This window comes from Rattus norvegicus, chromosome 4 (genome assembly GCF_036323735.1).
Source record: "Rattus norvegicus strain BN/NHsdMcwi chromosome 4, GRCr8, whole genome shotgun sequence".
Lineage (NCBI taxonomy): Eukaryota > Metazoa > Chordata > Mammalia > Rodentia > Muridae > Rattus > Rattus norvegicus.
The window spans coordinates 57,299,200-57,317,774 of NC_086022.1; the positions used below are offsets into that span (position 1 = coordinate 57,299,200).

Below are 18,575 nucleotides of genomic sequence, written 5' to 3' on the forward strand. Positions count from 1 at the left end.
AATCATGCTAATTGCTTGAGTCTTAGCATCTCCTAAAGGAAATGCAGCAGAGACTCCAGCATGTGTTAATTGGGCTAATCTTTAACCTGTTCTCATCACTCCCCCTCTCATTCTGAGGCATCTCATTTTGCTCAGTCCCAGGTTTTACTCTGTAGGCGTTGCCGACATAGAAATGAGGAGGCCATTGGGTCTGAAGCAGAAGGTAGTCTGTGGGTGCAGAGGGGCCTAGTGGTTCCTGTGAAATCTCACCAACTTTTTACACCATTCGTAAACTATGTTTGGAAAGGATGTGGGGCACAAATCTGATCCTGTATCCCGCAGGAAAGTAATCAGCACCTGATGTCATCCTCGTTGGCAAACATAATCACTGCGCGAGCGTTAGGTGTCTCCAGCAGGCGTTTGATAATTTTTTCAAATTCTCCAGGTCTTGGTTCACGTGGGATTTTCTGTGATTGAGCAATGCAAACACCACCTGTTTGAGGGGGAAAAATGTTTCAGAAAAAAGTATTTATTTAATTAAACCTTGATGAGGTTAATTACGTTATAAAAGTAAATGATTTCCTACAAAATACCGTTTCTCCAAACATTTGTCATTCTGGCCTATTGAAAGTAATTGTGTCTGTTTTTATTATAATATATCACTAAGTGAAAAACACCAATATGAGTTCAGTTTTCTTCCACTAATTTAAACTCTCTCTCTCTCTCTCTCTCTCTCTCTCTCTCTCTCTCTCTCTCTCTGTGTGTGTGTGTGTGTGTGTGTGTGTGTGTCGACAGTGATGGTTTAGAGAAGAAATGTAGCCTATGAAGGAATTCTAGAGATGGAAGGAGAAAGGGACCTTTTATATTTGTTTATAAGACTAAACAAGAGTGATAAAATTAATAAAACCTCTGACTATATTGTGTGAGAGGCTACTCTTGAATAGAAAGATCCCTTTTCTGCTTTTCTTTGCTAGTATATTTCATTTAATTTTGTTTTGTTGCTAATAACATTGCTTCACTCTTCAGCAGCGTGTTGTGAAATAATCTTCAAATATCTCTGGCAAAACTCAACTATTCAAGCCCCCCCATTGACTTAGACTTCCACCATACACATAAAAATAGCTGTTTAAGCCAAAAGGAAGAAAGGGATGAAAGGAAAGAAAGAGCAGAAGGATAAGGTACCCAGAACTCTTATTCCATGCTTTCTTAAAACTAGGAGGATCCAAAGAAAAGTGTAGAGAGGATTCTGCCTCCAAGATTGGATAGGGGTAGCAGAAAGAGCTTTTTTCTAATTGCAATGAAGCAGAGACAAGCACATTCTAACACTGGGAGAGAAAATAGAATTAGTTACAGGTTTTTCTATTGCATTGTAGATTAAATGGACTTTTTTTGAGTCAGCTGAGAATTAAGTCACCATTTGTGACTCTGCTTCACTGGGCACAGGTATTTTTACTTCCAACAACTGACAATAACTGCAGCCACTCAAGGATTATTGGCTGCCATTATAGCTTATGCATTAGATTCTGAAAAGTCTGTGTAATCTAGGAGACACCGTACAATCTGGAGACAGATACTGTAATGAATTACAACTTCCATTGGTGTAATAAACTGAGGGATTATAGAAATACTTCATGATATGGGAGCAAAGAAGAAAGAAAGTGAGTGATTGAAAAAGTCAGATTTCAACACACACACACACATGCACACATGCACACACACACACACACACACACACACACACACACACACACCACAACACACCCCTAACTATGTGGGGAAAGTGAAACATTTATAATAGAGTACAAGGAGTGAATGAGCCTAGCTTCATGCCAGCCTAGAGTATAATTGGTAAAAGTTGAAGTTGGAAAGAATGGCCAGGTACAGAACATGGATACATTTGTCGGCGATATGAAAGTCTTTATATGAAATATCCATGTATTGGATCCCCATTATGAGGGTATTGAGTCAAGATTTTGGAGAAGGGACTGAGTAACAAAGGTTGAGTTCTCACACATGGAATTAGAGTCATTTCTTAAATTCTAAAGTTGAGAAAGAGGGAGAGAGAAAAGAGGAAGAGAAGGTAGCTGAAAAGGAAAGAGATGGTAAGAAAGAAGAAAGGGAGGTAGGAAGGAGGGAGTGAAGGAGAAATGAAGAAGAGAAAGAGAAGAGAAGAGAAGAAAGAAGGAAGCAAGGAGGGAAGGAGGAAAGGAGCGAAGAAAGGAGGGAGGAAGGAAGGAAGGAAAGTCACAGAGAGAGGGGAAGAAAAAGAGGAAGCAACATGAGAGACCAGAGAATTCGCTTTTACTCCAGACCATTTGAGAATGTGATACAAAATCAATTGCCTGTGAACCGAGGAATGAGCCACCAGAACAACCCAATCATTCTCACACCCACATCTTAGACTTCTGTTTATAAGTCATGAGCCCAATGTAATTTATTACCAAAGCTTGGCTGATCTAAGGCATTACATAATTTAGACTTTACCCAGAAAAAAAAACAAGAATTCATTAAAAGCTAATAATAAAGAGGTAAGGTTTGCTTTAGGAAGAAAACTGAACCTAGCAGCAGACAGCCAGTTGAGTATGTGTGATTAGACGCAAGATGTACAGCAGAAATGAATGAATATAATCAATAAATGATAATTGTTTTTCTTATATGTTTGAAGATATTAAAAACCATCCATGAAGTATAAATGTACTTAGTAACCTTATACCACATTCCTCAAGAGTAGAGCTGTTTATCACCAATGAATCAAGCCAGGTTGTGGCCTATACTTAGCCAGCCTTCTGGTATACCAGTAAAAGATATAGTGATCAACTCATTACACAGCAAATGTTTATTAAAGTTCCAGTATTTGCCAGGTATGTGTAGGGCATGATGGTCAATAAAATGGACATGGCCTCTGCCTTCATCAAATTTTGAAATACAATTAAATCAGGCTTCATACAAATAGAAAGAAGTATGTAAGTGTGGGTTAAGCAAGCCCTATAAAGAAGTAAAAGGCTGGTATAGTGGTCAGGAAAAACTACTCTGAAGTGGTATAATCTAGTTGGCTTCCAAAGGCTGAAAGATTTGTAGAGAATAGTGTGGGAAATGACAGGAAATGGCTGGTAGAACCAATAAGTGAAGGGTAGGGAAGCCAAATCTAGATGGCCCAAAGGAAACATTGCATCCCTGAACATGGTGTTTTATGCATGAAAATGAATGAGATTTATTGATATAGAGTGAGACTCAAAGAGTAAAGAATGAAATCAGGCTCCACTCTTCTGCCACATTTCCTCTATCTCCATCAGACTCCTGAACCATATAGGTAAGCTTCCCTTCCTCACCCATCTTCCCTGCTCTCTGAGCCCTCTGGGTCAAACAAACCTACCCTGAGCATCCTGCCATTCCAAGGGGACATCCGCTCTCCTCCCACCTTTCCACCCACCTTTATTGAACCTGAGGCTCCTGAAACATACAGAACTACAGGTCTGGAACCATACATCCCAAAATATCCATCAGAGGCCTGCTACACCAGGAACATCAAGGCTAACCTCTCCGTCCCAATACCTACTACAATAAAGAACAACCAGGGCCCAAACCAACCAGATGGCTTAGATCCTCAAAAGAACACAATCAACAAGCACCAAGAGAATTTGACACCTCCAAGCACAGTTACTCCGCCACATCAAACTCTGGATATCCAATACAACTGAAGAAAAGAAAAGAAAAGAAAATCACCTTATATTTCATCTTATAAAGATGATAGGGGTCTGTACAGAGGAAATAAATTCTTTAAAGAAAATAAAGGAAAATAAAATTAAAAATAGAGGTAATTAAAGAAGAAACAAATAAATCCTTAAAGACATACAGAAAAATATAATTAAACAGATGTAGGAAATAAATAAAACTGAATAAGACCTGAAAGTGAAAATAGAAGCAATAAAGAAAACACAAACTGGAGAAGGAAAACCCAGGGAAGATAATAGGAAGAACAAAAGAGAGACTCTCAGACATAGAAAATATAATTGAAGAAATTGATATGTGAGTCAAAGAAACTGTTAAAGCTAAACAATTCCTGACACAAAACATTGAGGATATCTAGGACACCATGAAAAGACCTAACCTAAGAATAATAGGAATAGAAGATGAAGGTGAAGAATACCAGCTCCAAGGCATAGAAAATATTCTCAACAAAATCATAGAAGAAAACTGTCCCAATCTATGCCTGTAAACATACAAGAAGCTTAACGAATGCCAATTAGACTGGACCAGAAAAGAAAATCCTTCCAGCACAAATTAATCAAAACACAAAATCTACAGAGCAAAGAAAGAATATCAAAAGTGGCAAGAGAAAAGATCAGGTAAAATACAAAGGCAGACCTATCAGAATTATACCTGACTTCTCAACAAAGGCTCTAAAAGCTACAAGGACCTGAGCAGATATCCTGCAACCTCTCAAAAAACCACAGGTGCCTAACTATCACCATAGATGGAGAAAACAGAGTATTTCAAGACAAATCTAAATTCAAACAATATCCACAAATCCAGCCCTATAGAAAATACTAGGGAAAAACTCCAACCCAAGAAGGATAACTATATCCAAGAAAACACAGGAAATAAGTAATTTCATACCAACAAAAACAAGGAACACACACACACACACACACACACACACACACACACACAAACACCACCAACAGCAAAATAACAGGAAATAACCATCATTGGTCATTAATATCTCTCAACATCAATGGACTCAATTCTCCAATAAGAAGAAACAGGCTAACAGAATGGAGGCAAAAACACCATTCTGCTGCATACAAGAAACACGCCTCAAACAGAAAGGTAGACATTACCTCAGAATAAAGGGATGGAAAAAGGTTTTCCAAGAAAACAGATTGAAGAAGCAAGCTGGAATAGCCATTCTAATATCTAATAAAATAGACTTTCAAGCAAAATTAATGAAAAGAGACAGGGAAGGACACTTCAGACTCATCAAAAAAAACCCTTTTTCTTTGATGATATCTCAATTCTGAACATCTCTGTCCCAAACACAAGGGCGTCCACATTTGTAAAAGAAACATTACTGAAGCTTAAATCACACATTGAACCCCACATATTAATAGTGGGGGACTTCAACACCCCACTCTCACAATTTGACAGGCCATCAAGATAAACACTAGCCACACCCGTGGATCCCGGCCCGCAGCAGCTCTCTGCTCCCAAACCCCGTGGGAGAGAGACCTCACCGCCTGATCAGGTGGGCACTCCTGAGGCTGCAGAGCGGAGGAGACCACCAACACTGCCCACCCCTGCCCACATCCCTGGCCCAAGAGGCAACTGTATAAGGCCTCTGGGTTCCCGTAGGGGAGGGCCCGGGAGCGGCAGGACCCCTGCGCCTGAGACACTGCCGGAACCTGAAGGAAACAGACCGGATAAACAGTTCTCTGCACCCAAATCCCGTGGGAGGGAGAGCTAAACCTTCAGAGAGGCAGACACGCCTGGGAAACCAGAAGAGACTGCACTCTGTGCACATCCAGACGCCAGAGGAAAACACCAAACGCCATCTGGAACCCTGGTGCACGGAGGCTCCCGGAAAGAGCGGCACAGATCTTCCCGGTTGCTGCCGCCACGGAGAGGACTTAGGCAGTACCCCACGAGCAAACTTGAGCCTTGGAACCACAGGTAGGACCAACTTTTCCCCTGCAAGAAACCTGCCTGGTGAACTCAAGACACAGGCCCACAGGAACAGCTGAAGACCTGTAGAGAGGAAAAACTACACGCCCGAAAGCAGAACACTCTGTCCCCATAACTGGCTGAAAGAAAACAAGTCTACAGCACTCCTGACACACAGGCTTATAGGACAGTCTAGCCACTGTCAGAAATAGCAGAACAAAGTAACACTAGAGATAATCTGATGGCGGGAGGCAAGCACAGGAACCCAAGCAACAGAAACCAAGACTACATGGCATCATCAGAGCCCAATTCTCCCACCAAAGCAAACACGGAATATCCAAACACACCAGAAAAGCAAGATCTAGTTTCAAAATCATATTTGATCATGATGCTGGAGGACTTCAAGAAAGACATAAAGAACTCCCTTAGAGAACAAGTAGAAGCCTACAGAGAGGAATCGCAAAAATCCCTGAAAGAATTCCAGGAAAACACAATCAAACAGTTGAAGGAATTAAAAATGGAAATAGAAGCAATCAAGAAAGAACACATGGAAACAACCCTGGACATAGAAAATCAAAAGAAAAGACAAGGAGCTGTAGATACAAGCTTCACCAACAGAATACAAGAGATGGAAGAGAGAATCTCGGGAGCAGAAGATTCCATAGAAATCATTGACTCAACTGTCAAAGATAATGTAAAGCAGAAAAAGCTACTGGTCCAAAACATACAGGAAATCCAGGACTCAATGAGAAGATCAAACCTAAGGATAATAGGTATAGAAGAGAGTGAAGACTCACAGCTCAAAGGACCAGTAAATATCTTCAACAAAATCATAGAAGAAAACTTCCCTAACCTAAAAAAAGAGATACCCATAGGCATACAAGAAGCCTACAGAACTCCAAATAGATTGGACCAGAAAAGAAACACCTCCTGTCACATAATTGTCAAAATACCAAACGCACAAAATAAAGAAAGAATATTAAAAGCAGTAAGGGAAAAAGGTCAAGTAACATATAAAGGCAGACCTATCAGAATCACACCAGACTTTTCGCCAGAAATTATGAAGGCCAGAAGATCCTGGACTGATGTCATACAGACCCTAAGAGAACACAAATGCCAGCCCAGGTTACTGTATCCTGCAAAACTCTCAATTAACATAGATGGAGAAACCAAGATATTCCATGACAAAACCAAATTTACACAATATCTTTCTACAAATCCAGCACTACAAAGGATAATAAAGGGTAAAGCCCAACATAAGGAGGCAAGCTATACCCTAGAAGAAGCAAGAAACTAATCATCTTGGCAACAAAACAAAGAGAAGAAAAGCACAAAAACATAACCTCACATCCAAATATGAATATAACAGGAAGCAATAATCACTATTCCTTAATATCTCTCAACATCACTGGCCTCAACTCCCCAATAAAAAGACATAGATTAACAAACTGGATATGCAATGAGGACCCTGCATTCTGCTGCCTACAGGAAACACACCTCAGAGACAAAGACAGACACTACCTCAGAGTGAAAGGCTGGAAAACAACTTTCCAAGCAAATGGTCAGAAGAAGCAAGCTGGAGTAGCCATTCTAATATCAAATAAAATCAATTTTCAATTAAAAGTCATCAAAAAAGATAAGGAAGGACACTTCATATTCATCAAAGGAAAAATCCACCAAGATGAACTCTCAATCCTCATCTTCGGTTGGTTTATATACAAGTGTGCAATTTCTAGGCTTGAAAGCAAAATGATGCTATCTGGTGCTGGATAGAGGAGCCTTATTTTTTATTATGGCAGCTTGCTATTTTGTAACATGGTGATTTGGTTGAACACAATAAAGTACAGTAGTAACTGATCTCCCCTTCTTCCTGGATGAGTGAGGAGATGATTAAATGTTGATGTCAGCATCCTTGAGCATATTCAGATGAGCTTCTGCTTCTGTTGAAAAGGATGCTGTGTTTGATTGTGGTCCGAAGCTTTGAAGCACTACTTGGCATCTCCTTCCTTGGAGGTCTCACTGTTTAAACATAACAGATTTGATAGCTTGTTGTTAAGGTGAGGTCCAGCTTGTCTCCACTAGGTCATCTTCATGTGAATCCGGTGGTTATACGGTATTGTTCTAGGGATATTTCATTTTTTTAATAATGGTTTTAGCTGACATTCATGGAGAGAATGAATTCTTAGAACTGTGCCACTAGTGAAAGGAAATCCTGTCTAGAGTATGTTTCTTTACAAAGCTGTGTCACACCATCCTTTGGGCCCTCTGCTGGAAAAGTAGAATCAAGTCTCAAATAATGCCTTTTAAATTGTATCCTCTAGTATTATAGATGTAGGACAGTACTGTATCATACCTCTGTGGATGTAAAATAGCTTGTACCTGCTTTATGATACGTAGTAGTGACCGTGCTTTATCAGAGCTGTTTTTAATGATGTTGCTCAGAATGTTTTCTTTCCAGATGATGATTGAGAAGCTAATTAAAAAAAATGGTGCCAGGTACCACAAGAGTAACAGAACTGTGCTGTTTTCTCGGGTTTTGTTTTTTTTACTTTTTTTTTTAATGGAATGTGCTGGATGTCTCTACAGTTTTGTTCAGATGACTGCAGAACCTGGAAAAGCTGTTGCTGCTGTTGATGCATAACACACTGCTATTATTGGTCTTTTTATATAAATATAAATATATATACAGATAAAAAAGATAAACACTAAACAGAAATAATTAAATTAACTGACATTATGAATAAAATGGACACAAGACATCTATATACTATTTCACTGAAACACAAAAGAATATATCTTCTCAGTACCTAGTGGATCCCTCTGCAAAATTGACCATATAGTCAGTCACAAATCAAGCCTCAACAGATGCAATACAATTGAAACAATGCTTTGTAATTTTATCAGACCACCACGGACTAAAACTGGACTTCAACCACAACAGAAACACTTGAAAGCTTACACACTCAAGGAAATTGAGTAACTATCTACTCAATGATCTCTGGGTCAGGGAAAAAGAAAGACTTCTAGAACTCAATGAAAATGAAGGCACAACATACCCAAATTTATGGGACACAATGAAAGCAGTGCTAAGAAGAAAGGTCATAGCACTAAGTGCCTCCATAAAGAAATTAGAAAGTTCTCATATCTACAATTAAAAAAAGCAAGCACACCAAAAAGGAGTAGGAGGCAGAAAATAATCAAAATCAAGGCTAAAATCAATCAGTTAGAAACAAAGAAAACAATACAAAGAATCAAGAAAACCAATAGCTGATTCTCACTTAAAATGGGGAATAAAATAGTCATAAGATGCAGAAAGAGGGAGGGTATTGGGAGGGAAGGGCAATGGGGAAGGAAATAGGAGTTCAGGATCAGGTGTAGGGAAGGACAGGAGAAATGGCTAGATGGCCATGAAAATGTGTGGAAATCTGCAACTGACAGGTATAAGGAGGTAGGGGGCATCCCCAGAATGAAACTGAGACCTGGAATGAGGAAGGCACCCAAGAATCAGTGGAGACGACCTTAGCTTTGATGTTATAGACATGGAACCTGAAGGGGCTACCTCCTGTAGCCAGGCAGGAAATTCAGTGAAGCAATAGAGACACTAACCCACCCACAGAAAATGTCATTTTCAATTCAAAATATATCCTGTCCACAAGAAATGCAGGCACGGGAGATGAAGCAGAGACTGGGGGAACGGTTAACCAGTAACCCACCAACCATCCAACTTCAGACCATCTTACGAGCAAGTACCAATCTCTGACACTCTTGATGATACTCTGTTATGCTTGTAGACAGGAGCATGCTGTGCTCCGAGAGGCTGCATCCAGCATCTGACTCTGACAGATGCAGATACCCACCACCAAACGGTGGATGGAACTTGGAAACTCTTATGGAAGAATAGAAGGAAGGATTGAGGGTCCCAAAGGGGATAGGAACTCCACAGGAAGACCAACAAAGTTAACTAACCTGGGCCTTCTGGGCTCTTTGAGTCTAAACCACTAACCAAAGTACATATACATTGGCTGGACCTAGGCCTCCCTGCTCATATGTAGTAGATGTGCGGCTTGGTCCTCATGTGGTCCTGAACAACTGGAACAGTGGCTGTCCCAAAAGCTGTTTTTTGTATGTCGGATATGTTCTTCTAGTTGGGCTGTCTTGTTTGGCCCTAGTGGGAGAAGTGCCTTGCAGAGACTTAAAGTGCCAGGTTTGGAGATTAGAGGAGGGAATACCCTAACGGGCACCACCTGCTCAGTGGTGCATAGGGGATGGAGAAATATTAAGGGAGGGGGTGACTGGAAGGGAACAGTGAGGAAAAATATAAAGAGAATGAGTAAAAAAATATAAAATTTAATTATTAAAACAAAAAAGAATGGAATCAGAAATCCCATGGATGTGGTTATCGGAGCCATGCTGGGGAAGAATGAGTAAAGCCATTGCACTGAGTGAACAGAGAAAGGACAGAACTCTGGTGGAAGTGCTGAGCTACAGTCAATGATGCTTCGTGCTGGTTTGATGATGCAAAGAATGAATCAACAGGAAGCCACCAAGTATGCTTATATGGATTTGGTCATAGTGGCCAGTTCAGCGATGACATGTTTAAACAAGAGGGAAATACAAGGAGACTGGCAGGTATGTGAAGAGAAGTGGATAATTTTCACTCGAGTCCACTGTCTTCAAAATACCAATGAAACATTCATCAGGCTAACAGGGCATTTCTAGAGCTAAGGAGAAAGAAGGGGAAATGCAGTTACCGTTCTGTCCCGTATTGAGACGAGGGATTGATACTGGGATCAGCAAAGAGAAAAGGAAGCTGGGGAGATCTGAACAAACTCTGTGCTCTGGATAGAGCCAGTCAGAGACTGGGAGCAAAGACCACATATTGGAACTAAGACTGGAGGAATGCAGAAAACTATAATTTCATTAAAAATCAACTATGGCTGAGTGACACCGTGAGGTAACTGCCGAAGGGCAACACGAAACGATGACACCTCTTCAAGGAAGCGTGGCTGCTTCAGAATATGCCTGCCCTGTTAATTAAATTGCCACAATTACTTAAGTACTACTTAAGCAGTGAAGACTTGCTATACCCTGAGCATCTTTCTGAGACTACCACAGACTCCAGGGCCAGAGGAAATGGCAGTTGCAAGCCTTTCATTGATATTATTTCAGGTGAAGCATTCCACAAATACAGTTTAGCTAGAACTCAGTGACTCACTAAGGACCTAGTAGAGATTTTTGTTTATGAAAAGCTGAGCTAGCTAGGGTGGATTTTAACAAAGGATATATCCACTTCGCTTCTTTTTCAAATTATGTCCCTTACCTTGTACTTGTCAATCTGACCAATTTGTTTTGTTTTCCGGAGATACTACATATTGAATCTATTTCAGCTGAACCAATCCCTCTGGAGGAAATCCACTGGGCATGCCATGCTCATGTTTCATACCTTATGGCTATTTCATTAAGTGAGAAGTTGACGGCTTCCCAAGTGATTTGCATTAGAAGATCAGAATACCTTCCTTAGCCTTGAAACTCATTCACACTTTCTATTTCTACACCACTCAAAAAGACAGACAGTTAATCCATTCATAGGCACTCATGGTCTGCTATGTTCCGGGAGCTATAATAGAGACTCAAAGATTGCCTGTACTCAGCAGCTTCATCAGTTAGCTGAGAGACAAGCTGTGCTTAGAAGAGTCAGACACGAGGATGGCACTGATGGATACCACAATGAAAGCTAGCACGAGGGATCTATCAAAACACAGAAATAAATGGAAAGCAAACCGTGGCCCCAGGTGGCCCACTGGTTTTATATTAAAACCAATTATTACAATTGTTAGAATTTATTTAAAAGTGAAGTAAAATTCAGCCAAATATTCAGTCTAATCAAAGATGTATTACCCACATAATACTCAACCAATCTATGTTTTCTACTTCCAATAACAACCACCTTAATTTTAAACCGGGAGGAAAAGATGGGACCTCTCCTCGGAGACTTTCTCCATTGCATCTATGCTCTTATATGTCAGTCTGAGAAGCCACTGGTGGGGTGTGATTCAGGTGACATTACCTTCACTTTCCTCCAGTAGCCATTGCTTCAAGAAACAGTTTTAAAGCTTAGGACCAAAACAAGCAAACAAACAAACAGTGATAGAGGAATTTATAACTGTTATCCAGAGTCTCTTGACTAATTCCTTGCCACTTATATTATCTTTCTCTTTTTCATGATATAACAATAATTAGATACACTATATAAGCGCACTGCTAGTTATCATTTCTCTCCACTCTCGTCCACTCTGGGATCCCATCACCACCCCTAACAGCAGCGAGCCCTGCCCCAAGGGTGCTGTTATCACTACTTCTCCGGCAGGGAAACAGAAACAGGGGCGTCAAGATCCTACTGAAGGCTGAAGCACCAGTTCACAGCCAGAACAATTTTAGTCTAGACTGCCCTCACCATGCCCTTCCATGATGGACTAGACCTGTAGCAGAATGGTTTCGGTGGCTGCAGACCACTGATGAAGAAGATAAAGCAAATTTAAATTCTCATTTAAGGGGCTGGGGATTTAGCTCAGTGGTAGAGCACTTGCCTAGGAAGTGCAAGGCCCTGGGTTCGGTCCCCAGCTCCGAAAAAAAGAACCAAAAAAAAAATTCCCATTTAAAAAACCCAGCAGGTTATCCCTTGTAAATCTGACTGACAGCTACATAAATACGGAACTTCTATTGAGTATTAAGAATGTAACTAAAAAAACTTAGAACTTTGGCAGCTTAAAGACCTGACTCAGCATACAGTCATTCTGTGCTCAACACTTCCCAATCATTTCTATAAATGTCTGTCTTCAGGGGACTTGGTCGCTTGTCTCCTACTTCATTTTTGTATGGCAGCAATCACATTTACTGCAATATTTATGATTTACTTTCTCCTTCCTTCCACTAGAACACTCACATCCACTGAATCCTTCTCCTTCTACTCATCTCAGTAACCCTAATGCTTGCTTAGTACACAGTCATTTCCACGGACATGCATTGGATGAATAAATGTTAAGGTTTGTGATTGACAGTTTTGAGATAGAAAAATAGGTTGAGATAGGTCCACTTTCATAGGCTCTTCAGCCAGGCAGAAAAATGATTGGATACATATAAATACATGCTCAAAACATGTCTCAATCATAGAAGTAAAAATAAAATAGAGACTTTGGAAAGGAAGAGGAAACTTGCCATTGAAATAGACTGTGGGTCCCCAAGTTGCTTTTACCAGGATATCATGGATTAGAAACCTGCCTAGGCCTTGATTCAATTATCTATAGGGTGGCACTGTAATTTATCATATTGATTTGAGGACATATTTGCAAGCAATGCCATTGTTATTACTTCTCGAGGAAGCTGAGACTTGTGGGCAAGTGGTCTGCTATGTCAGGCCTGGGAGATGAAAGGTTTGTGTTCATTGATTTGGTAGAGACGAGTGGTACATGAAAGAAAAATGAACCTGCTGTGAGAAAACTTGAGAGTAAGTCCTGTGTGACCTTGAAGATGAGGTCATAACATCACCCAAGGATGTGGTGGGGACCCAGTAAGATGGTTAAAGTTCTAGAGAGTGCAGCACATTATCACGTCCAATACCCAGCATCATCAAATAGTCAAGTACCATCATCCTCATTGAAAGGATGTTTGATGTTCAGATCTAAGCCATGGAATTTTCAACAGATCTGATTTTTCAACCATTCATTGCTCTTTGTGTTGCACCATCAATTATCCAAAGTTTTGGGGAGGAGCATTTGCTCACTAGCCTATACCAAGGAATAAAATGATTACATTTCATGTTAAGAGAAGGGATAACATTTATTTCTGACCACAATAATATGAGTCTCCTTTTAAAGACAGACTGAGAAGATGTCAAAGATTTAGATCTAAAATTAGGGGTTGATGAGATGGTTCAACTGGTAAAGGCTCTTGGTGCCAAGCCTCATATCCTGAGTTGATTCATTAGGGCTTACAGGATGAGAGGGGAGAACTGACTCCAGAAAACTGTTCTCTGACCTCTGCTTATACAAACACACACACACACACACACACACACACACACACATACACACACAAATAAAAAATGTAATAAAATTTTTAATTAAATTTTGACTTTTTAAAATAATGATAAAATTCAACAAAAATACTATTCAATGTATTAATGGTGCAAATTATGATAGAAAAGTTAGGAAAACAGTCATATCCCTTCATGTAAAAGTTTTCCAGGAATCATTACATTCTCCATTCTGGAACATGTCTAGAGTACACTGTGCCTGATATTTTCAGCCAGTGTTGGGATCCACCTAGGTACCCAAAAGTCCATAAGATTCTTATGAAGGATCTCAGGATCCATGATGACCTGATAGACTGTGGTGGCAGCCAGTCACCTAGTCCTTGAGACCTGCTGTGATAGGAAACAAAATTATGAAAGGATTTTTTTATTCCCTACTACTCTCCCCAGACTCCTGAAACTTTGTGTGGAAAGCAAACTCTGAGTTAATGTATGGTGTTGATATGGTTCTATCAGGGACCATGGACTGTGTTAGGGACTCTATCCAGCCTCAGTCCCATGGGAATGGCAAAGCCTCCTACCCACTGTGAGGTAAGGCTCAGAGGGAATGTCAAAGACTTCCTTTAGGATCCGATTGTAAATATTGATAGCACAAGCAGAAGATGTCCAACATAACTTCCTTCCCTCAGATATTTGCAGCTTGAAAATTGCTACCCTACAGAGATTGCCCCGTTAACCAAATGTATAGCACAAACCTATTATCTGTATTTGTCTTAGTTAATATTACAATTCGTGTGATGAAACACCAGGTCCAAAAGCAACTTGGGAAGGAAAGGGTTTCTCTCACTCACAGTTCCATATTCACAATTCACCTGTGAGGGCAGGAACCTGGAGGCAGGAGCTAATGCAGAGGCCATTTAAGGTGCTGCTTAATGGCTTGCTGCCTACAGCATTCTCAGCCTCCTTTCTTAGAAACCCAGGACCATCAGCCCAGGAATGGCACTGCCCAAAATGGACAGTCCCATACCTCCAATTAATCATTAATTAAGAAAATCATCTATGGCCAGATCTTATGAAAGTATCTTCTTAGTTGAGGTTCCTTCCTTCCAGATGAGTCTAGCATGTATCAATTGATCGGAAACTAGCATTCACAGCAGGTAAATCTACCCACTAGTTCAGCTATATGTAATAACTCTACCTCTCTATTCAGTTGTATATAATACACATGTTGAGCTACAGGGATATTTGTGGAGGAAGAACTGTGACTACTCAATCTAAGAGCCCTGACTATTGACCCCAGTCAGGTGCATCCCTGGAGCTGTGAAAAGGAGGATACATCTCTGTGCACTGAGAGCCTCCTATGTAGAACTGGCTCAGATTAAGCACTCAGATTCTGAGAAAACAATCCAACTGGTGTGATAACATGACAATCCACTGCATCAGCCGATGTTCGTTAAACTGTATAGGATCTGAGTCCCAAAGAGAAAGGGTCCTTTTCTGGTCCCCCACATTGACTATATGGAACTAGAACAAAGATGAACTAAAAGGCCCCAAGTCCAAGCCAAAGACGAAGTAGATGAGAAATACCGTCATAAGCTATAAATGGGTTACTCCAGGTTATATACTCTCATAAACTCAGAGAAATCTCAAATGCCCTGCCCCCAAAGAAAGAATTAATGGCTGCTGAGAGAAGGTGAAAAAGTGCTCTCAAGGATGAGAACCAGATAGGTGATCCACCCCTGAGTGATCAGTCTTAGACACACACACACACATATATCTGTATATATGTATATATACATAATACATATAATATGTAATATATAATATATAATATATAATATATAATATATAATATATAATATATAATATATAATATATAATATATAATATATAATATATAATATATAATATATAATATATAATATAATATATAATATATGATATATGATATATGATATATGATATATGATATATGATATATGATATATGATATATGATATATGATATATGATATATAATATATAATATATAATATATAATATATAATATATAATATATAATATATAATATATAATATATAATATAATATATAATATATAATATAATATATAATATAATATATAATATATAATATATAATATATAATATATAATATATAATATATATGAGGAACACTAAATGGACTCAGAGGATTGTGTGTGTGTGTGTGTGTGTGTGTAGCAGTAGTAATTAAAGAAAAGATCATAAATTTTATAGGAAGTGAGGGGCATAGGGGAGTTGCAGAGGAAACAGGGAGGGGTATAAATTCCATGAATAATGTATTCATATAAGAAATTCTCCAAAAGATGTTTTAATTTAAATTTTATAAAAGACATAAACTAGCTAAAAGCAGCTTATGAAATGTATTGAGGAAAAAGAAAATTTAAACAAGAAAGCAAATCATAATGTTCAGGAACCAGGAATTTGTGCAGAATGCACACAGGATTTTTTTCTGTTTTCAGTACCAGCAATACTGGGTGTAAAATATCATCATACAGACCGTACACCAAGACGCATTACCAAAGCCCAAGACTTTGTCAGTTGCTAGATAGCCATGTCCTACAATGGTAGCGGAAAAAATGTGTTCCTCAGTAAGGATCTGTACGGCGTATGATTTTTCTCAGGACGACTTTCTAGAGATGAATCAAGTGAGGAATGAAGAGGTGCAAGACGAGCATTGCTATGGTTCCACACGTGCTTTTACGTTAGATCCTTCCATAAAATGTTCCTGCAGAATCATCCCGGGTTTCTCCTCACATGACTTCGCTCGAGTACAAATTAAAGACAACCCGGGGAGTAGAACACGATACATTCTACCCATTTGTGGAAAGGATTAACACAATACTTCAATTATTTTTTATATTCGTTCATGAATGAAAGGATTGAAATAATTTCACGGGACTGGTAAAATTGAAGAAACGCTTGCCATAGCTTATTAGGAGCTTCTATCTGGGGTGTAGAGATAAAGCTCCTTCAGTTTAGGAGCTACAGACCTCAAACATTTAAAACGAGTTTGAAAGACATGTAAACTGCCTTGCTGAGGTCCAGTGACAACTTTTCTATACAAAAGGGAATTATGAGGTGATAATAAACTTTGAAAGGAGTCGCAGAGGCCGGGCGATGTAAAGCTCCATGTAAACCAACGTGATTAGTTTTATGGGTCAACTTGACTAAGCCTCAGGATGCCCAAACAACTAGTTAAACATTATTTATGGATATTCCTACATGAATTTTGTGGAAAGCAGGTGGTTCTTCCCAGTGTATGCAGCCATCATTCAATCCACTGAGGGCCAGGCTGCAGTAAACATGTGAAGTAAGGTGGAATTGATTCAGGTTGACAGCTAGAACTGAAACATTGGCCCTCTGCTCTGAGCACAACTGGTTCTCAGGCCTAAGAGCTTCCTCCTAGGTTTTTGCTGGGTCTCTGACTTGCAAGTAACAGATTGAGAGACTCCCCACGTTTATATGCCTATAAAACCAAATACCTGAAAATAAATTTCCTCAAGTATATTATGAATGCGGGTTGGTCTATTCATCTGTAGGACACTGACCATTGCGATTAATCATTATATACTGACCATTCTGAAATGGGTGAAGGTGTGTGTACATGAGGCCGCACTTGGCAGTCCAAGAATTCCTGAAGGGACTGAAAGATAACAGCTATTTAACCACAAAAGCAGGAGCAAGAGGTGCCTCATTGATTGGTGATCTTGAAGGCTGATTCACCACAAATATAAATTAGAATGTAACGGCAAATGAAGATGCTGTATCTTAAATTACAATACAGTATGTATCAAATTGTCAAGAAAACTTTGCTTAATGTTAAAATCTCCTTGCAAAGGAGAGTTACTATGTCAAGAAAGGCAAGCTCTGCAAACCATACGAAATTGAAATTGTAACCATCGTAGATAAGAGAATTAAGACCATAAGATTCCAAGTATTCTAATAGAGAAGTTTTGTAAAAACAATCTGAAGGGATAAAGGTCTGGTTTTAGATTATTGCTTATTTTTAATGGAGATGCAAATCTCTATTAATGGTATAGTATGTGAAGGAAAAACAATGCACAGGACCAAATTCCAACTGTGATGGGAATTGAGGATTAAGTTACTAGGATGAAATTACTTACAAACACCAAATGTAATTTTTAAAATAATACAACACACCCACCATTGTGTTTCATGAAAATAGGCCAAGTTAACTCAATTTCTATCAAATGAAATCCTATAGATATGAGCGAGTTTCTGGTTATATAACATTTTTCAAGAGAGTGTCTCCTGTAGCCCAGGCTAGCATTAAACCCACTATATAACAAAAAATAATCTTCAACTTCCTATCTTTATGCTCTTGCCTCATAAGTACTCAGATTTCAGGCATGCGTCACCACAATCAGCCTGATTGTAAAACTTGAGAGTCTGTATGGCAAACTGGCTTGAGGGCACAAACAAATATCAAAGAAAATTATCACTAGATCAGTTGTATAAGAGGACTGTCAGTTTTAAATTACTGGTTTGTATGGCAATAAGAAGTTATTGGTACTTATAAAGTATGTTTTAAGAATCAAAAAATATGATAAATATGATAAATATATTAAAGATAAAAAAATAATTTGTATAAATGACTAAATCATAATGCCAATACTACTTTTTTTTTCATTTTTAAAGAACAGTAGAAGCACATGAATTCCACCTAAATACTCATGCCATGCATCCTTTCATTCTCTTTCTGAAGAGGAAAATAAAATAACAATTTGACATGCTGTAATTGGCCCTTTAGTGGGAATTGTGTAAAATTCCTTCTAGGGTTCAAATAAGTGTAATCACACCTCTTGTAACAATATTTTCACCTCCTCATGTGATGTACAACTGG

At 39.1% G+C, this 18,575-nt stretch overlaps 1 protein-coding gene across 5 annotated transcripts in view; it reads right to left on the reverse strand.

Annotated features, from left to right (window-relative positions):
* Grm8 (glutamate metabotropic receptor 8) overlaps window positions 1-18,575 on the reverse strand; it is a 925,705-nt gene that overhangs the window by 527,953 nt on the left and 379,177 nt on the right. For all 5 annotated transcript variants that reach the window (XM_017592855.3, XM_017592857.3, XM_017592856.3 and 2 more), the window contains 1 exon segment: window positions 337-472. In XM_017592855.3, the coding sequence (XP_017448344.1) occupies window positions 337-472 (136 nt within the window).